The sequence below is a fragment of the Epargyreus clarus genome, unplaced genomic scaffold, assembly GCF_041222505.1.
Source record: "Epargyreus clarus isolate Ecla_fem2 unplaced genomic scaffold, WU_Ecla_fem_2.2 ptg000033l, whole genome shotgun sequence".
Classification (NCBI taxonomy): domain Eukaryota; kingdom Metazoa; phylum Arthropoda; class Insecta; order Lepidoptera; family Hesperiidae; genus Epargyreus; species Epargyreus clarus.
Genome location: NW_027332238.1, coordinates 2,668,150 through 2,689,973, shown reverse-complemented (window position 1 = coordinate 2,689,973; position 21,824 = coordinate 2,668,150). Strand labels below are relative to the sequence as shown.

Below are 21,824 nucleotides of genomic sequence, written 5' to 3'. Positions count from 1 at the left end.
CCCGACTGGGGAGGGTAATGTTTTTTGAGTGTCTGTATGTTTGTAACTCTTATTAATTGTTACGCCTAGCCGTGTAAACGGCCTGATATATGACAAAGGCTATATTTTTCCCAACTGTGGAGGGTAATGTTTTTCGAGCATATCTATGTATGTCTCATTATTTGTTACGCCTGGCAGTCTAAACTGCTTGATATATGACATAGGCTATATTTTTCCCAACTGTGGAGGGTAATGTTTTATGAGTGTTTGTCTGTAACTCTTATTATCTGTTACGCTTGGCAGTGTAAACGGCTTGATATATGACATAGGCTATATTTTTTTTCCAACTGTGGAGGGTAATGTTTTATGAGTGTCTGTATGTTTGTCTGTAACTCTTATTATTTGTTACATCTGGCAATCTAAACAGCTTGATATATTACAAAGGCTATATTTTTCCCATCTGTGGAGGGTAATGTTTTGGAGCGTATGTATGTATATCTCATTATTTCGCACACCTGGCAGTCTAAACGGCTTGATATATAACGAGATATATTTATTCCAGACTGCGGAGGGTAATGTTTTTCGAGTGTCTGTTTGTATCTCTCCTTAGTTGGCAAGCGTAACAGTCCAAACTGCTTGACATATGACATAGGTTATTAATATCCAAACTGTGGAGGGTAAATTTTTGGAGCGTATGTCTCATTATTTCGCACACCTGGCAATCTAAACGGCTTGACATATGACATAGGCTATATTTTTTGCCAACTGTGGAGGGTAATGTTTTTTCCAGCGTAAGTATGTACATAGACTTACAAACATATGTAAATCTCATTTTATTTGGATACATGGATTTTAAGGCAAAAACTTTGGTTTTGGCATCTTCCGTCTCGCGAGCACCAAGTCCTTCCCATTCAATCCTGTCAAGCTTATCTTCTTCGGGAACAACCTCGTCTCCTTCGGCACCACAATCACCTTCTTCTTTACCTTCTTAACTTTCTTCTTTTCTTTTCTTTCTGGTACCCTTGGTCTCTCCATCCAGATTAGTTGTTGGGACTCCGATATGCCAGTTTGGAAACGGAATTTGCGTGGTACCTAGAAAAAGGGCTTTTTATAGTGAAGTAGAGCCAGTCCACTTGATGGTAAGCTACTGTCGCCCATGGACATCTGTGATCAACCCCGGATAAGATAAGATTCGATTGACCAAAGATGCATCGCTAGCCCTGAAGACTAAGTTGGATCGCTTCAGACCACTTGAGATATCTCGTCCACATGTGGGCCTGAGTCGGATGAGTATATCTTTCTTACCACACTTCAAACCAGAACACAGCGCTTAACACTGCTGTTATAACAGAAATAGGAGTGGGGGTAGTGCCTCCGGAGTGGAACCACAAAGGGTTCTACCACCTTCAAAAGCGGCGAGGCTCCTCACCGGTCGAATCATAATGGTTCTACCACTGGTCTTTAATAAAAGTCGTGTACTAGGAACTGGTCACTCACCAAATATTCTGTGCAAATTTCCTTTTGTGGCTTGTAGTGTGGTATTGGACCTGTTACAGCTTTGCCTATCCTCGCGAACTTGGTCGTGGGGAATTCTGGTCTCTGGTACCTTTAGACAATATATACTTTGATTAGCGAGTTAACGAGTTTGCTGTCCCAACTGATAATAATAATATTGAAGCAAACAAGCAGTCCACCTGGTATGTGGCTACTGCCGCCTATGGACATCTGTAGTCAACCCCAGATATGATAATAAGAAGGATGACCTGAGATTAGCCAGAGATGCGCCGCAACCCCTGAGGACTGAGCTGGAATGCCCTAACATCAGCGCTTAACACTGTTGTTATTAGGCGGAATAGGTGTGGGGGTGGTGCCGCTGAAGTCGAACCATAGAGGGTCTCAACTACAAATCTTTGTCATATTAAATCCTCTCTGTTCCACTACCACAGCGTCGTTGACCCCATTCCTCCGGAGATTTAAGAATCGTCTTCCATTTAGCGTCGCTAAGAGCAGTTGCCCTCATAACACAAAAATAACAGTTCTCTACACCACCTGCCCTCCCTGAACCGGCTTCGGCCCTTACATCACTTGGTGGTAGAGGCTTGGGACCAAAAAGAAGATAGCATAGGAAAATACCAGACTAAATCCCAATGATCCAAGTTCGGTGGTTCAGGGTTGATCATCTTCATCCAACGGAGGATATCGCATCTGGAAACGATGAAATGAATGATTGTTTTGTCCCTAAAAATATTTTTATGTTGCTGAAGTAGCTAATGTGCTTACTTTGAAGGTGGTAGGACCCTTAGTAGGCCCTGGAGGCACCACCGCCACATTTAATAACAGCAGTGCTGAGCGCTACTGTGTTCTGGATTGAAGGGTGTGGTTACGGAGACATACTTTTTCAAAGCGTTCCAGCTCAGTCTTGAGGGCCAGCGGCGCATCTGTGGCCGACTTCAGGTAGATATCTAATCTTATCAGGAGTCGATTACAGATTGCTCCACACGGCAGTGTATTACCATCAGGTGGACTGCACGCTCGTCTGCTACTCCTATATTAAAAAACTTACCTAGTCCAATTCTGCCGTATGCCCCAACTTGGTCCACTTCTGGACTTGAACCAAGTGCAATGGGTTAGTGGTTTCCGTGGAGGCAGTCCGACACTGCGAGCGAACCTCAGAAAGTCGGTACCGTACAGCGCTCTGACGCATGAGGTTATGAACTGGAACGTCAAAATAAAAAGAGCTACAAAATGAAATGTGCTACGATGACAAAATTTGAAGGTAGTAGAACCCTTTGTGGTTCGACTCTGGCGGTACCACCGCCACACCTTTTTCTGCCTCATAATAGCAGTGTTAAACCCTGCTGTGTTCCGGTTTGAAGGGTGTGGTAAGGGAGATATACTTTTCCGAGGCGTTCCAGCTTAGCCCTAGGGGTAGCGGCGCATCTGTGGTCGACCTCAGGTAGTATATGTAATCCTATCTGGGGTTGATTACAGATGTCCACTTGCCCCCAAATGGACTGCTCGCTCGTTTGCTATTTATCTATCTATATATATATAAGAGATTTCCACGTATATAGTCACTCATCACGATATCTCTGGAACCATTAGAGCTAAAGACTTGAAATTTGGTAGGAATATTCTTTTCACCGAGTAGAGGTCAGCTAAGAACGGATTTTTTGATATTCCACCGTTAAGGGGGTTAAATGGGGGTTGGAAGTTAATATGAAAGTCCGTCAGTTTTAAAGCAAACTAGATGAAAATTGGTATTTAGCTTTCTGATTTAAAGTAATAAAAATCTAATCTAAGGGTTTTTCCAAAATCAACCCTAAAGGTGGTTAAATAGGGGTTGACAGGTTATTTTAAATTTTGCCATTTTGGAAGCCAGCACTATGAAAGTTAGCCATTGCTTTGCTGGTTAGATATAAAATAACTTTAGTTCTACCGTTTATGGAAAATCAACCCCTATGTGGGTTAAATAAGGGTTGTAAGTTTGTGTAGAATTCCCCCAGTTTTGATGTAAACGCTATCAAAATCGGTATTTAGGTTTTCGATTAAAAATAATTAAATACCTATTTCACCATTTTTGGAAAATCAACCCTTAAGTTGGTAAAATAAGGGTTAACAGCTTATTTTAAAATTTGCCAATTTGAAAGCCAGCACTATGTAAGTTAGCCATTGGCTCACTGGTTAGATACAGTGGAACTATAATTCTACCGTTTAGAAAATGAACCCTTATTTGGGTTAAATAAGGGTTGTAAGTTTGTATGAGAGTCCCCCAGTTTTGATGTAAACTGTATAAAAATCGGTATCTGGGTTTCGATAGAAAATAATTAATCATCTATTTCATTGTTTTTGGAAAATCATCCCTTAAGTTCGTTAAATGGGGGTTGGAATTTTATTTCAAACTCCGTTAATTCGGAAGCAAGGACTATAAAAACTTGCATTTGGCTTTCCTGTTGGAAATAATAGAACTTTTTTAACACCATTTACGGAAAATCTATCCTCAAGAGGGTAAAATAGGGGTTGTAAGTTTGTATGAAAGTCCACCAGTTTTGAAGTAAACTGTATAAAAATCGGTATTTAGGTTTTCTATAGAAAATAATTAAACACTTATTTCATTTTTTTTTGGAAAATCATCCCTTAAGGTCGTTAATTGGGGGTTGGAATTTTATTCCAAACTCCGTTAATTCGGACGCAAGGACTATAAAAACTTGCATTTGGCTTTCCTTTTAGAAATAATAGAACTTTTTAACACCATTTATGGAAAATCTACCCTCAAGAGGGTAAAATAGGGGTTGTAAGTTTGTATGAAAGTCCTCCAGTTTTAATGTAAACTGTATAAAAATCGGTATTTGGGTTTTCGATAGAAAATAATTAAACACCTATACCATTATTTTTGGAAAATCATCCCTTAAGGTCGTTAAATGGGGGTTGGAATTTTATTTCAAACTCCGTTAATTCGGGAGCGACCACTATGAAAAATTATCAATTCAATCAATGAAGCATCTGAGACACGGTTTTTTTTAGATTTTTAGATCAACCCTTAAGACTGCTATAGAAGGGTGTATGCATTATGCCTTTCTGTTTACACATCTGTTTCAGCATTTTAGCAACTCAACAATCAACCACCATTAGGGTACTATTTTTTTTTTTATACTATAGAAGTAGAAGACGAGCATGCAGTCCACCTGATGGTAAGTGGCTACTGCCGCCCATGGACATCTGTAATCAACCCCAGATAGGATTAGATATTCCTACCTGAGGTCAGCCACAGATGCGCCGCTACCCCTGAGGACTAAGTTGGAACGCCTCGGAAAAGTCTGTCTCCCTTACCACACCCTTAAAAACGGAACACAGCAGCGCCTAACACTGCTGTTATTAGGTAGAAATAGGTGTGGCGGTGGTGCCGCCGGAGTCGAACCACAAAGGGTTCTACCACCTTTAGAAACCTATAAGTAAAGGAAGATTCTTTAAAAACCGTTGTTGAAGTTACTTCCTTTGGCGTGTCTGGAAAAAGAACAGAGTGCAGAGAGGTTTAGTGTAGGGTGAAATTCCACGGGCCATCGTAACATATATTTTTAACATGGGAATGTATTACGCGTGTTGAAGTGCACATCGACGGTTTTTTAGGGTTCCGTACATAAAGGATAAAAACGGAACTCTATTACTAAGACTTCACTGTCTGTCCGTCTGTCCGTGTGTCACAGGGCTCTATCTCTGGAACCGTAATAGATAGACATTTGAAATTCTTACAGAGGATGCATAACGGTGGCCGCTATAACAAGAAATACTAAAAATAAAAAAGTTGAAAACAAAAAGGGGTCCCCATACAACAAACTGCTATTCGATATTTTTCCAACTAACTTTTAAACCGTTAGAGGTAGACAGTTGAAATTTTCACAAAATGTGTAAATAAAAATTTTAGTTGTACGGAATGCTCAAGGTGCGGGTTGGACTTGCACTTGGTAAATTATTAGTAACGCGCAGACCCGCGGGCCACAAGGAAAAGTCGCGGGCCATACACCACCCGTGGGTGTCGGCTTGCCGACCGCAGGTGTTGAATTAGCTTTCAGAAATTTGATGATAAAGTATTTATTGATACATATGTACATAGGAATGTTTTTGAAATTCTACTAAGGAGGTAAAAGAAGTGTTATATGTATATATACGGGAATCTTTTAGGTTCGAAGTTAGAAACGTAAAATTTCAGATAACGTCTATTCAGACAAATACACGACAACGTGGACGGGTGCAAATTTCATATATGATAATGCGTAATTTTGGTATACTGATTAGGTACATCGCAACTACTTTGGACACACTGCGTGCCAACATTTTGTCCTGCCGTGGGGTATGGTTGTGGTTATGCGTGGATTAGTGATGGTTATGTGATAGACACATAGACCTTGGATTAAAATTTTTGGGCTAGAACAGGGCTACAGTATCCCCTGCCTGTCGTACGAGACTAAAGGGGGACTTCGGGAGTTGCGGGCAGCAAGAATGGGAGCTCTAACCGCCCAGCCAGCTACCCTGGAAAGAACCACTGTATGTAAGGCCGCATATAACATGGACGGTTCCTATGGAATAGAGTAAATAATAATTATTGTATCCTACATGAAACTTATATTTTAAAGAAAGTTTCATTACAGTCCACTAATTAGAATTTTAGCGTATGTTTCTGAAGAAAGCTTGACCAATTTAGTTACACAGTGAAGAAAAAAAGCTTTTATTAATTAAATATTATTGCTATTTTATCGTTAAAATTGTTAAAGGTACAAATTTACGATTACAGTTACGAGTATTTGTCTGTTATATCTTTTTTTTTACGCGGGCGAAGCCGCGGGTTCTGCTAGTTATTTATATACCTGTATATGATCGAAGTTCCTAATATTGATTTCCGCCAATTTCGATGGATCTTCAAGCATCAGAAGACGCATTCCGTTTATGTGGTTATCATTAATGCATTCCTGTAACAATTAGAGAACTATAAAAAAAACCTGCATAAAAATATAAGCTGTGTCGAGTGCCATAGTGGGAGCGGGCGCATGAGGGAGTCCACATTAGAGAGAAGAAAGAAAGAAACATGTATTCGGATAATTGCAACACAAATGAAATATTATAAATTATAACAGAAAAAGACTAATATGATAACAGAATTAGACGAATCCAATCTGCTATTCTGTTATAACAGCAATGTTAAGTGTTGCTGTGTTCTGGTTTGAAAGGTCAGGTAAGGACATACTTATGTCCTCAGGGGTAGCAGCGCATCTGTGGTCGATCTCATGTAAGAATCTAATCATATCTGGTGTTGATTAGAATCATCCATGTGCGGCAGTGGCCACTTACCATCAGGTGGACTGCATGTTCGTCTGCTACTCCTATATTATAACAAAGCATAGCTTAGTTAGGTGAAAGCCTCCCTAATCGCTTAAGACCTTACGGTATACTCCGGCAACCCAAGGAAGTCGGTGAACCACATGACAACGTCGTCTTCGGTCCAGGTGAACGCTGGAGGGAAGACCAGGCTATCCACAACAGCGGCGGCTAGATGATATAGGGTTTCTGGTGATTTCTGGCACGGATTTAGTTTTCTGAAAGAAGTAGAGATGACAATTTTGAGGCTCATTTGCCCACTTTTCTGCTGTGATTTAACGGTGAAGGAAAACATCGTGAGGAAACCTGCATACCTGAGATCTTAAAATAATATGTTTTTAAAGGTATGTGAGGTCTACCAATTTGCACTTGTCCAGCGCGGTGGACTATGGTCTAATCCTCATTCTGAGAGGAGACCCGTGCCCAGCAGTGGGACAGTAATGGGTTGACGATGAATATTAATAATAGGACTATTTGAGTGGTTTTCGGTAAGCGGTAAGCGACGATCCCATATTCCCCGAAACGCTCCTAACATCAGAAGGGCACGGCAGAGCATTTTTAATGTGAGACTACTATTAGTAAGACAATAAATTAACCAAGTGCGAAACGAACTTGCACACGTAGGGTTCCGTTCTACAAAAAATGATAATGTTTTATTTTTAGTAGATATTTTTGTTCTTATCTACACTAATATTATGAAGAGGAAAACTTTGTTTGTTTGTTTGGTTATAATGAATAGGCTCAAAAACTACTGGACCGATTTTAAAAATTATTTCACCATTCGAAAGCATACATTATCTACGAGTAACATAGGCTATATTTTATGAATATATTTGATAAATAGATTTTGAGGCAGTACAAAGCTTGCCGGGTCAGCTAGTAACATATATATACTCTGATTCATAATTAGGTGTCCAAAATGTAAACAAAGGTGTTGACCTATCAAGAAAATACGTTAGAAATGGTAGTTTTTATTTTTGTCGATATTAAAGTAATACAACAATAATAAAATAATAATCTAAATAAATTAAGATTAATTCACATTTTCTAATATTTATATCATCTCAATTTCGTTCCGTACAGTAATAATAATAAAAAACATAGTTTATGGTAGAAAATTAAAATGTTATAATGGTAACAACACAATAGGAATCCAAGACATTTCTTGTGCTGTCATTTTAAGTTTCGTAACTGATATTATTAATTTTCGTGATTGTGATCGAACTCTAATGTTTTCTCGTTTACATAACGCGTTTGTTAAATTGTGTATATTTGTTAAATTTGCGTTTTTTGTTGAGTTTGTTAAAGTTTTGTTTCTTGTTAATTTTGATAGTGACATTTCTTTGTTTACATTTTGGACACCTAATTATGAATCAGACTATAGAAGTATATGCATTCTGATAATTTGAACTCTACTTATTACGGTTCAACGCATAAACCGAAAACGTTGAAAAATAACGGTTTCTTGTATCGCCGAAAATGACAGTGGCGCCCCCCTGTTTATTTTTAAGTTTTATTTTTTATTTCTAGTAGGTATTTGTTGTTATAGCTGCTATCATTATACACATATACTCGAAAAATTTCAAGTATCAATCTATTAGAGATCAATAAATAGAGCTGCGCGTTTACCGCTAAAAAAACCCCATTCGTCATAGCGCCACGGTTCCAAGGTATTCCACTCACCATTGATAAAAGTGTGGGGATCCTGGGAGTTGACATATCGTGTGACGTGCAGTTCCGGGGTCATTTGGACGTTAAGACCAAGTTGGCATCAAGAAAGCTGAGCGTCCTGAACAGAGCGAAGCAGTACTTCACTGCGGGGCAACTCCTTCTGTTGTATAAGGCTCAAGTGAGACCTCACATGGAGTACTGCTCCCATCTCTGGGCAGGGGCGCCCCAATACCAACTTAACCCACTTGACTCCGTGCAAAAACGCGCGATCCGAATCGTCAACGACCCCAGGACCTCCGATCGGTTAGAACCTTTAAGCTTGCGGAGGGACATAGGTTCCCTCTGTGTGTTCTACCGGCTTTACAATGGTGAGTGCTCCGAGGAACTATTTGACCTGATGCCTACGTCACCATTCCTCCATCGCACCACTCGCCGAAGGATGAAGTTCCATCCACACCAACTGGACCCGTGGCGGTCCTCCACAGTTCGGTTTGCACGGACATTCTTGCCACGAACGTGCAAGATGTGGAATGAACTTCCTCCTGAGGTATTCCCAGAGCGCTATGACATGGGGCTCTTCAAAAAAGGTGCAAAAAGAGCTCTCCTTCAAAGCCGGCGATGCATTGGCGACTCCTCTGGTGTTGCAAATGTTCATAGGCGACGTTGACTACTTTCCATCAGGTAGCACGTCTGCTTTATCGTTAGGCTGAGCCCCGTGACAGACAGACAGACAGCCGAGTCTTAGTAATAGGGTTCCGTTTTTACCTTTTGGGTACGGAACCCTAAAAATTACATTTGCATGCATGACACGTCTAAGCACCACCTATTCGTTTTTGTAACAACGACGTTTGTCATTGAAATTTCAATTTTGATGTGAAACATCTATAGCCGCACGTAAAACCGATTTCTGGCGTGGCGACGCATGCCGTGGCGACACGTCGCCACGCTATACATTGTCACAGTAATACCGTCCTCAGAGGCAACATCGAATATAACTATTACCGAAGTCACTGATTAAACGAATTAAGTAGTCACGTCACGATTTGAAATAAATTCGTAAATTTTTGTATTTAATGAAAATAAATGTTTATTCAATAAATAGTCATCGTTATCTGGAAAAAAATCGTAATATTTTATTTTATCATTATGACATATTTAGTTCCTATCACAATATGTTCTTTTCTGCATATTACTTTTACAAAATAATGTCGATGTTTCACATCTGCCAGGCGTCCTGTGACGGCTCACATTTTTTATTTTATTACATACTTGTATAGCTATAACTATTCGTTAAAATGAATTTTGCGATTAATTTCGACGACTTTTTGAGTACAAGAATGGAGACTTTGTCAATTTAAATCTATAAGTACGGGATTTGAATCCATAATACAAGATTTGGGTGCTCATGGCTGCATTACCAATGATATTTCTTGTGTGCGTGACGTGTTTTTTCGCACTTAAATTACCAATAATACCTAACATCTCTAGTTTGGTCGCCATTTTGTTTTAGTCGTTTAATAGGAGATAAATTAGTAAGTTTAATTTAAAGCTGGTTAAACCCACTGTGGTTTGACTCCGGCGGCACCACCGCCACACCTATTTCAGTTATAACAGCAGTGTTAAGCGCTGCTGTGTTCTGGTTTGAAGGGTGTTGTAAGGGAGACATTTTCTGAGGCGTTCCACCTTAGTTCTCAAGCGCATATGTGGCCGATTCAGGTCGGAATCTAATCTAATCTGTGATGACAGATGTCCACACAGCAGTAGCTACTTACTATCAGGTCGACTGGCCTCGTTTGTTCCTTCTATAATATAAATTATAATAGTTTAAAAACTAAAAAAAATACGCTAAGAATTGCACGAGGAAAATCGTTGATCCCGATGATCCTGATGAGTAGAATGGGACTAAATTATTAAAATCGTGTATCTTCATCATTAATAGTGGTTTAAAATTTAAAATTATTGAACCGTTTAAAGGGGGTCAAAATCGAGTTCAAAGATTCCGTTACATACATACATACATACAGGTCAAACGAATAAAAACGTAATCATCATCATCATCATCAACCCATTACTGTCTCACTGCTGGGCACGGGTCTCCTCTCAGAATGAGGATTAGACCATAGTCCACCGCGCTGGACAAGTGCGTATTGGTAGACTTCACATGCCTGTGAGATTTTTTTTTCTTATAAGCCAGGTATACAGGTATCTTCACGATGTTTTCCTTCACCGTTTCAGCAAGTGATAATTAATTTCTATTACGCACATAACTTTGAAAAATCAGAGGTGCGTGCCTGGGATTTGAACTTCAGACCCCTCGATCGAGAGGCCGAGTTTCTTAGCCACTAGGCTATCTGCTTTTAGCGTAGCGCGTAGTGAAAAGTGCTTAATTTTTAACCTACTTTGGGTAGACATAGGGTTCGGTTTTCGGGAAGCAAGTACACTCCTCACAGACCGTCTTGTCTGCTGTGATGTAGACTGGTAGTTTGGGGGGTATAACGACGGATGGTTTCCGACGGGGTATCACCATTTTCTTTGGTTTTCGTCTCGGTGGTGGGGCTTCGGATTTCTTCTTTTTCTGGGGAAATTTGACAAGTATTATGTTAACTGTTTTTACCACGCTTTTATTAGCTTGGGTTGTATCTATGTATGTATGTATGTATGTAACGGAATCTTTGAATCCGATTTTTACCCACTTTGAACGGTCCGATTAATTTAAAATTTTGAACAATTATCAAGAACCGATGACAATACACGATTTAAATAATTTTATCCCATTTTCCTCATCAGGGTCGTCAGGAATCAGGATTAGCGATTTTCCTTGTGCTATTTTAGCGTGGTTTTTAGTTTTTAACTATAATAATTTCATATGGAAATAGTTATTGAGCATGCAGTGCACCTGATGGTAATACACTGTTGTATGGACATCGGTACTGAAATCAGATAGGATCGGAGTCCTATCTGAGGTTGACCACATGTCAGAACCACAACATAGCGCTTAACACTGCTGTTATAACAGAAATAGGTGTGGCGGTGGTGCCGGAGTCGAACCACAAAGGGTATTACCACCTTTTAAAGTTAGCCGACATTCACACCCTTCTATCAAAATTCTTTAAATGGTTGTGGCGGTGGTATAGCCCGGCCAAACTGCTAGTCCGCTCTGAAGTTGTTGCGAGCAGTGTAGTCATACAATTTGCTATGGCGACGCGATTCATTTCTATATTCAGAGCGGACTAGCAGTTTTACGCGGACTGTACCTCCGTCAAAGCATACTGGTTCTAACCATCTTATAGTAGACATGCCTAGTGTCTTATAATGGTCTACAAATACGCACTTGTCCAGCGCGGTGGACTATGACCTAATCCTTCTCATTCTGAGAGGACACCCGTGCCCAGCTGTGGGACAGTTATGTTGTTCGCTACTTACCATAACAAGTTCCTCCTCCTCTTCGTCCATGGTTTTGTAAAATTTTCAAAAAATACAATTTAAAAGCTTGAAAATTCAATATAGTCTTGTGGTTTGACAGTGACTTTAGGGGCAATTTATGTTGACATAATTATTTTTTATGGAAAATACTAAATTTGAGGTTGCAGTATATATTTTCAAAATCCGATGAAATAAAGATTCATTTAAATAATTAGAAAAAAATACGAAATTTCAGGTCCATACTAACATTCAACGCATATTATAAATACAGGTTTATAGAAACAGGTTCGAAATTACATTATTTTTATTGCTTCTTTGTTTTTTATAGGTCCATAATTAAATTTAAATCAAGATGATTTAAATTTAATCAAACATTATCGATTCTCAGTTTCACTAGTCTCAATACTACAGGTCCAAAATTATATCGAACTTATTTATGCAGGTCCAAACTTGAAATTAAATTATTTTTATTCACGCAACTCTACAATAACTTCTATTTGTGTTATTTTTTTAGGTCCACATTTATTTTGGACTTAACACTTTCATAACTCTCGCACTTAATTCCACCCGTTCTATATTTAAATTATTATTGCCCATTTATTTAGGTTTTAAGTTACAATTAACTCATTTCTAATTATAGGTCTTAAATTGAATTCACATTCTAAACTTACATTTCGAGATGTGAAAAAATAATCCACTCTTAAATTAGGAATACTTTATAATATTTTATTATTGTTAGAAATAAATTGATAATTCATACAAATCGATTTTAAATGAGCGGTCGCATGGCATACTGTCTAATATTTGCTTGCAAAATTTCGTAACGACTTTATTAGCCATCGAATTTCAGGGACTATTGACGGCCTTGAAATAAATAAATCGATTCATTATTAATCGATGTTTTTCACTCATTCTCACATCCCTAATATCTATACTAATATTATAAAGAGGAAAACTTTGTTTGTTTGTTTGATTGTAATGACCTATTCATTACAATCAAACAAACAAACAACTGGACCGAATTTAAAGATTCTTTCACCATTCGAAAGCTATATTATCCACGAGTAACATAGGCTATATTTTATATGAAACATATTTGATAAATAGATTTTGAGGCGGTGCTAAGTTTGCCTGGTATATACACTACTGGAAAAAATTAAGGGATCAAAAAAAAATTCCAAATTTTTCGGTAGTTTTCAACAGGCCGTAACTTTGAGAGAAATGATCGTACAGGAAATAAAAAAAGGAAATTGTAGCTACAAGTGTCTAGTTTTTGGATTAGAACTTCAAAATTTTGTAGCCTCCGCGGTTTCTGACTAATCGTAGAAAAACCAGCAAAAAAAAAATTTTCAATTTTTTTTAGTTTTTTTTTTTGGTCTACGGGCGTGGAAATTTTTTTTTAGCTTAACCACCATAAGGATCGGATACTTTGTTCATTTAGCTTTAATTTCTTTTTTTAAACACCCTGATACGTCCACTCCTCGCTGAGATATCGGTCTTCAAATGGAAAAGGATCTTTTTGTCTTTGATTATCGATATCTCAGCAACCAATGATCGTACAGAAAGTTAAAGATGGGTTTCAAGAACTTGATTAAATTCCCCTTAACGACTGTCCATTGTTTTTTCGGAGTTTTTTTTCTTTTCTTTTTGAAAATTTAAGCACTTTCTGGAACAAAAATGTGGAAAAAGCTCGGAAAAACAATTTTTTTTTCTCATTTTTAAAAATTATGAGCTTTTCAGAGCAAAAAACATGATCCTTTAATTTTTTCAAAAATTTGATCAAGTGAAACAAAAAAACGGCTGGCTGGATTAATTTGATTCTTTGTAGGGTTTTTGTGGACATATTGAACTGTAAAAGGCACACTTAACATTAGTGGTTTCCTCAATATTTACGATCCAGCGCTTGATTTTCCAAAAAACCACCAAAAGCCCTTTTTTTGTTGCATTTTCAAATTCATGTGACAAAAAGAAAAATTTTTTTTTTCGAAAAAACAATGGACAGTCGTTAAGGGGAATTTATTCAAGTTCTTGAAACCCATCTTTAACTTTCTGTACGATCATTGGTTGCTGAGATATCGATAAATCAAAGACAAAAAGATCCTTTTCCATTTGAAGACCGATATCTCAGCGAGGAGTGGACGTATCAGGGTATTTAAAAAAAGAAATTAAAGCTAAATGAACAAAGTATCCGATCCTTATGGTGGTTAAGCTAAAAAAATTTTTTCCACGCCCGTAGACCAAAAAAAAAAACTAAAAAAATTTTGAAAATTTTTTTGTTGCTGGTTTTTCTACGATTACTCAGAAAACCGCGGAGGCTACAAAATTTTGAAGTTCTAATCCAAAAACTAGACACTTGGAGCTACAATTTCCTTTTTTTTTATTTCCTGTACGACCATTTCTCTCAAAGTTACGGCCTGTTGAAAACTACCGAAAAATTTGGAATTTTTTTTTGATCCCTTAATTTTTTCCAGTACTATATAATATTTTCTTGTTCGCAGGTGCACACAAGGCTGACGTATCTGAGGCACCTTATAGTGTCCTTAGCGCAGGCGAAGGACATCGACAGGACCCTCTTGGTCTTCTCACATGATTACTACGACGAAGAGATTAATAGCTTAGTTAGGAGTATAGATTTTACTAAGGTGAGTCTACTTAGTCTGTTATCAATAATCGATCTATCCATTTTTGCTAACTAGAGATGGTTTAACAATTTCTTATATGCAAAGTCGGTCTTATGTCGAAAGTCTGTTTTTTTTTTATAATATACGAGCATGCATTCCACCTGATGGTAAGTGGCTATTGCCGCCCATGGACATCTGTAATCAGCCTTAGATTATAAGATTAGATAAAAGTACTTGTTGATGATGATCAACTTGTAGTCGGCCACAAATGCGCCCTACCCCTGATGACTGAGCTGGAATGTCTCCCTTACCACACCCGAACACAGCAGCGCTCAACACTGCTGTTATAACAGAAATAGGTGTGGCGTTTGTGCTTCCGGACTCGAACCACAAAGAGTTGTACCAACTGCACATCTTGCATATTATTTTTTATATTTGAGCCTAACGATAAAGCAGACGTGCTACCTGATGGAAAGTAGTCAACGTCGCCTATGGACATTTGCAACACCAGAGGAGTCGCCAATGCACCACTTTGTGGCATCGCCGGCTTTTAAAATGACATTTTAATAGAGATATGCCGTTGAGAAAATATTGAAGTAATCTCTTATATATACATATAAAATTCTCGTGTCACAATGTTAGTTCCCGTATTCCTCCGAAACAGCTTTACCGATTTTCACCTAATTTTATATGCATTTTCAGTCCTGAGAATCGGCTACTATCTATTTTTCATACTTCTAAGTGATAAGGGTTGCTCACGCTTAACATTTTTTTTATTTATATGGCAACACAACGTTTGCCGGGTCAGCTAGTAAACTATGTATTTCCTTACAGGTAATGCAGATATTCTACCCCTATTCGATACAGACCCACCCGAATGAATTCCCCGGTGTGGATCCCAATGATTGTCCACGGGACGCTAAATTGGAACAGTAAGCATTCTATTCTTTTTTTTTAATTTGAACTGTTCCTATTATGGTTTACAATATGAATCGAAAACGCCGAAAAGTAGCAGTTTTTAGCTTTTATTTTCAAGGATTTTTATGTTTTTTGTTAGTATAGCTATCTATTAAGTTTGTTTTATTTATTTATTATAAGAGTAGCAGACGAGCATGCAGTTCACCTCATGGTATGTGGCTACTCTCGCCCGTGGACATCTGTTATCAACCCCAGATACGATTAGATATTCCTACCTGAGGTCGGCCACGAAAACGCCGCTACCCCTGAGGACTAAGCTGGAATGCCTCCGATAAGTATGTCTCTCTTACCACACACTTCAAACCAGAACACAGCGCTTAACACTGCTGTTATAAAACAAATAGGTGGTGGTGCCGGAGTTGAACGACAGAGGGTTCAAGAACACCACCTTTAAATCTTCTTTGTTCTATTCTCTTATTTATTCAACAAAATCCACAGCTACTTAAATGATATATATAATACTTTCTATGTTTAAATAACATTCAATTGCACTGCAACACGCATAAGTATAATCTGACCTTTTGTGCGCATAAGTAAATATTATAAGGGTGTGTGTGTATGTGCGCGCGCGTGTCTGTACGTGTGTGTGTGTCCATTTGTGTGTGTGTGTGTGTGTGTGTGTTTGTGTGTGTGTTTGTGTGTGCGTGTGTGTTTGTGTGTGTGTGTGTGTGTGTGTGTGTGTGTGTTTGTGTGTGTGTGTGTGTGTGTGCGCGCGCGTGAGTGCGTGCGTGTGTGTGTGTGTGTGTGTGTGTGCGTGTGTGTGTGTGTGTTCTCTTGTTAACTCTAATCTTCTCCACAGAGCGATAAAGCTGAAATGCAACAACGCCTTGCACCCGGACCTGCACGGCCACTACCGGGAGGCGAAGTACACTCAGACCAAACACCATTGGTGGTGGAAGGCGAACCGCGTGTTCAACCAGCTGCACTGCACCGCCGCGCACACCGGTGAGCACACGGGGCGTTCCGGATTAGTTCTCGTTAGGGTCATGAGACGTTCCGGTTTTGTTAGTTAGTCTGTTACATAAGGCATTGCGGATTAGTTTTTGTAAGGGGCATAAGGCGTTCCGGTTCACGTTGTTGGTCTGGAACATAAGGCATTCCGGATTAGTTTTTAATTGGGACATAACGCTTTCCCGTTTAGGTAGTCCGCCTGAAATATGAGGCATTCCGGTCTAGTTTTTTATTTGGGGCAGGAGGTATTCCTGTTTTGTTTCGAATAGATAGGAGACATTCCGGCTTAGGTTTTTAGTCTGGGACATGGGACGTTTCGGTATAGATTGTGGTAGGATAGAATATGAAGCATTCCGGGTTAGTTCTATGCCTGGGGCGTTAGGTTTTCCGAATTAGTTTTTTTGTTTGGGACATGAGGCGTTCCGGTTTAGGTAGGTTAGCCTGTTTAATAAGGCATTCCTGTTTAGTTTTTGTTAGGGAAATGAGAGCGTTTCAGTTTAGAAAGTTCGCCTGGAAGCTAAGTCATTGCGGATTAGTTTTTCTTTAGGACATAGGCATTACGGTTTAGTTTTTCTCGATCTTAAGGTATTTTGGCTTACGAATTTCTATAAGAGACATGAAGCATTTTGATTTAGTTTTTCTTTTGTCTGCGTCAGATGAAATTCTATTAGAGTTTTAGTGATGATTGTTCAAACTTTATCTGGGGTTGATTACAGATATCCATACGGCAGTAGCTTACCATCAGGTGGACTGCACGCTCGTCTGCTACTCCTGTATCATACAAAACCATATCCTCCCTATCCCACAGGAATGGTGGTATTCCTCGAGGAGGACCACTACGTCGCCGAGGACTTTATCCACATGCTCCACCTCCTCCGTGCGACCGCAGACAAAAGTTGTCCGCACTGCGAGATCCTCTGTCTCGGGACGTATCTCAAGACATATCAGTACCACTTGACTGGTGATAAGGTATGGATGCTGTATTTTTTTACACAATTAATTTTGAATATTTTTTGTTCTAATTTTTTTTATAAAAAAAAAATTAAATAAGTTACGACTAATAAAATTGATTAAGTTACGACTTTATAATATGAAAGTTTATGACGGTTTTAAATTCTATTTTTTATATTTTTTTGAGTTATGTTAAATAATATATTAAATTCTAAATTTAAATTAAATAATTATTATACTTACTTAAAGTTAAATTCTATTTTTTTTTATAAATACAGTTAAGGTGAGATGACGCTAGTGATTGTTTAAAAAAAATTAAATCCTAATTTAATAGTCATTTATTTTTATGTCATTTATATTTTGAATATTTTTTATTTTAATAGTTTTTGTTAGATGACGTATTTTTAACACTAAATTAATTTTTACGTTTTTTTTTTACTCTGATTTAGTTACGATTTTATATTATGAAAGTTTATGAAGGTTGTAAATTCCAAATTTAAATTTATTTTTTCTTATTTTGAGTTGTTTTAAATAATTTATTAAATTCTAATTTTAAAGTTAATAATAATTACATTTTTAATTATTATTATTATTTTTTTATAAATTTAATTAAGGCTAGTGTTTGTTTTAAAAAAATACCGTTTTAAAAATTCAAGTTTTAAATTAATTGATTTAATTTTTCTCGATAATAATAAATGAAAATTTCATTGAATTAAGATTTGAAGATATTATATATATCAAAAGTTTTGTGAAGTCTACAATACCACGTGCGTTTTGATAGACTTCACGTATCTTTAAGGCTAAGCCAGCGCGGTGGACTATGGCCTAATCCTTCTCATTCTGAGAGGAGACCCGTGCCCAGCAGTAGGATACTAATGAGTCGTTGACGACGATAATTCTTTTATTTTATTTCTATACATGCAATGTTTTGTCATTTTTTTAAATAATATAGCTTACAGAATTTCGAAATAAATATTAGGTATATGTCACAAGTTCTGGATCAAACCGTAACCAAGTTGTCATTTATAAATTACGTAAAAATTTTCCTCACTTACTCCCCCTTTTTCCGTTCTTGTCATATTTGTTTATTAAGTATCAAATGAGCAAGCGTTACACCTGATGGTAAGTCACTGTATGGACATCTGTACAACTCCATATAGAGCAGGTTCTACCTGAAGCCGATCACATGTGCCACGTGCGCACTAAGCCGCTCCTCATATGTGATTCAGTACATCCATTTGTCATGACACTTCCTTTGTCATACTTAGTCACTCTCTCTCCTATACTTCATGTAATATTTAAATGACATCTCTAAATTCAACTCACAAACATAATATAATAATACATATAACACAGGATGTCATACCTAGTGGTCCTTTCTCCTAAACTTAACATGTAATATATAAATGACATCTTTATAATTAAATTAATTTAAACTCACAAAAATATAATATAATAATATAACACAGAACCGCCTAAATATATGTGCTTGAAGCTAATATCACGCATTTGTGTTAATTTGCGTCTTTTGTTTTAAATTCACAACAAAATCACATAACATATAACAGCACTCTTAGAAAAAAAGACAATATTCATTATTGAAACGCTCTGTATAGTCTAACTTGCAATATAAAAACCATCATGTTGTGTTGATGTTTGAATGAGATGACATGAAATGTTTGAACACTATATAACCAACGTATTCGTATTGCAATAAAAAAATGAATATTTGAATTATGTATAGTATCGTATCAATATCAATCGTATCTCATATATTTAAACACTGTTTTAATACCATGTGTTTAAATACATAGTGATAAAAATCAAATAGATTATTGACCATCCTGTATAGTAACGTATTAGAATCGAATCGATATTTCATTATCTGTATGATTGCAATAAAAAATATTTAGAAAATTCAAACACCCTGTGTAGTTTGAAATAGTTAATATTCTCAAACGTAACGCACGGCACAAAACGAAGCATACGTAAAACAGAATCGATATTTGATAAACAAATGAGTAAATGTAAACACCCTGTATAGTTTGAAATAGCCAGCGATTCTCAACCCTAACGCACGGCACAGAGAAAGAAGCAGCTCAACCTGAGCTACATACAGCAAGTGAGAGCCGCTAACGAGGAGAGACGACGCCGGCAGATGGAGACACAGGCGTGGAACTACCAGGTGTATCCGAATCTGTACTCGAACACGCAAAAGGTTCGGTTCGTATGTTGCTCTAGCTTGTGTACAGGGTGATGCTAACTTTGAAAAATATTTTTTTTGTTTTTTTTTTTTTTTTTAAGAATAGTGGAAAATTTTTTGGTGTAATAGAAATTAAATGATTATTGCTATTAATGTCGTGAGGTAACCTGCGCACACCTGAGAGATTTATAAAAAAAAATCTCAAAGGTATGTGAAGTCTACCAATACGTAATTGTCCAGCGGGGTGGACTATGGCCTAATCCTTCTCATTCTGAAAAGAGACCCGTATCTAACAGTGGGACAGTAATTTGTTGATGATGATTATTATTATTATTGCTATTAATAGAAGGGGTAGCTTAAGAAAGGATTTTGGGAGTATTTTCTCATTTACATACTGTTTTTAGTGTAATTAATTTGTCACATTCAGTGATTTCAAAAATAAAAATATAAGTTAGCTTAATCTTCCGAGAAAATCCCCTTCAATAAATAATAATGCATGGAATCCGACGCCATGAGTGTAAAATATGTAAATATTGAAAAAAAAAAAATGCAAAATTCAAAGATTCACAATTTGAAAATTATCGAAGATTCGATTAAAATATTAAACGGCCCCAGAATTCATTTCACTAATATTATTGGAACACCCTGTATATTGTACTATTTATACTAGTTTAGCATCACCCTGTATATAATGACGCGTCCATACGCTTGGCATTTATCACAAACCCTAAACCTCTACAAACGTCTTTATTTGTTTGGTAGACGAATAAACACAAACAGTCTATCCACACGTTTAAATTTGTGAAGGTTTGTTGATGTTTGGCAAGCGTGTAGATGTGGAATTAAAATTAGGATATTAGATATTGTAAGAACTGTAAATACTTTCTCCTTTCTGTACAAATGCATTTATATTCTATATTATTTTCTTCATAGATATAGTCCGATGCCGTAAATATAACATCGAGCTTTAGAAAGAGATGGTCGGCTTATTATGGATTTGTAGAGCGTTGTCTCTGTGACTTATAAGTGTGACAGATATTTTCAGTTATATTTGAATATAGAGTTGTTAATACCACTGTATTCTTCCAGCATATCATAGCGTTTAAAACCGTGTTGTAGCAACTCTTAATAGTGTTTCGTACGATGGAATCCGAAGGTAGCCGATAATAGCCGATCGTTTTTTTTCTAAAGTTTTATAATATTCTGGCATGGTACTGTTCTAAATATAGAAATTACATACAGACATTCCAACTTAATTATATTGATTGAATGGAATTATTCGTGTAAATAGTATTTGAAAAATAATTTATATTATATAACGTAGACCAAGTAAACAAATGGACTCCTATAAAAGGAAAAGAATCTCTGAACTAAGTATCGCAATCCCGTATTGTTTTTAATCCCGCGAATTTTTCCGGGATTTCTTTCAATGCCTTACGGATACCACATATAATTTTCATGATACTCATAAAGTAAAACCGGGTTAAAGTATTCCTTAAAAATAACAAAAATCAATACTTTTACATAATATTTAATTGATTAATTATTTATATTTTAGCTGCGCATTAACTAATGCTGGATTTTTAAGAGGAAATTTCCCAAATGACATATGTTTTTGTTACTATTGACTTTTTCTTTTTTGTTGTAATAAATTGAATGCATGATAAAAAATCTCAAATGTAGCGGTTGCGAGCCCGTTATCCCGCGAGCAATTAAACTCTAGAGGCAATAAATTACACTGGATCCCGTGGTACTGCGGGATCCAACTTTGCGGGATTGCAATACCTAGTCTTGACACTTATTTGTATAATATTTAATACTTAAGTCTGTTTGGTTGCTTCGTCGATATTCGTTATAAAAAGTCGCCAGAAATATTCTAGAGAATCTTTTTGGAAAGTATTTTCAATAGTTTAATCATAATTCTTTTGTAATATATTTCATTTGTAATAGATCATCCATTAGTTACGTCACATTCAAAACGTTAGGTTGAGTTAGGTTAGGTTAGGAAGTTACTTATAAGGAACATGTGATTAATAAAATTGATTAAAAACAAAAATAAACGTAAATCGAAAAGTGATAAAAAAGTGTTTACTGGCAAATGCTACTCAACAAGAACATTTTCTAACACTTTTTGCCACTATTAGAAAATGATGGGAACTATTTTGTTAATTCAGCAT

General features: G+C 37.0%; 2 protein-coding genes across 4 annotated transcripts in view; one reads left to right on the top strand and one right to left on the bottom strand.

Moving 5' to 3' along the window:
• The window catches only part of Mgat2 (alpha-1,6-mannosyl-glycoprotein 2-beta-N-acetylglucosaminyltransferase), a 76,493-nt gene that overhangs the window by 43,495 nt on the left and 11,174 nt on the right, over nt 1-21,824 (top strand). For 2 of the 3 annotated variants that reach the window (XM_073090511.1, XM_073090510.1), the window contains exons 5-9: nt 14,442-14,585; nt 15,399-15,496; nt 16,342-16,487; nt 17,302-17,462; nt 19,531-19,662. In XM_073090511.1, the coding sequence (XP_072946612.1) occupies nt 14,442-14,585; nt 15,399-15,496; nt 16,342-16,487; nt 17,302-17,462; nt 19,531-19,662 (681 nt within the window). The remainder of the gene's footprint in view (nt 1-14,441; nt 14,586-15,398; nt 15,497-16,341; nt 16,488-17,301; nt 17,463-19,530; nt 19,663-21,824) is intronic. The other variant, XM_073090513.1, reaches the window with a different exon arrangement.
• On the bottom strand, nt 461-12,024 carry LOC140755589 (uncharacterized). Its single transcript, XM_073090871.1, has 8 exons — nt 11,944-12,024; nt 10,920-11,095; nt 6,917-7,067; nt 6,342-6,443; nt 2,543-2,694; nt 2,113-2,184; nt 1,477-1,585; nt 461-1,071 (listed from the first exon to the last, which is right to left on the bottom strand). The coding sequence occupies exons 1-8, from the start codon at nt 11,971-11,973 to the stop codon at nt 832-834; spliced, it is 1,032 nt and encodes a 343-aa protein (XP_072946972.1). The 5' UTR covers nt 11,974-12,024; the 3' UTR covers nt 461-831.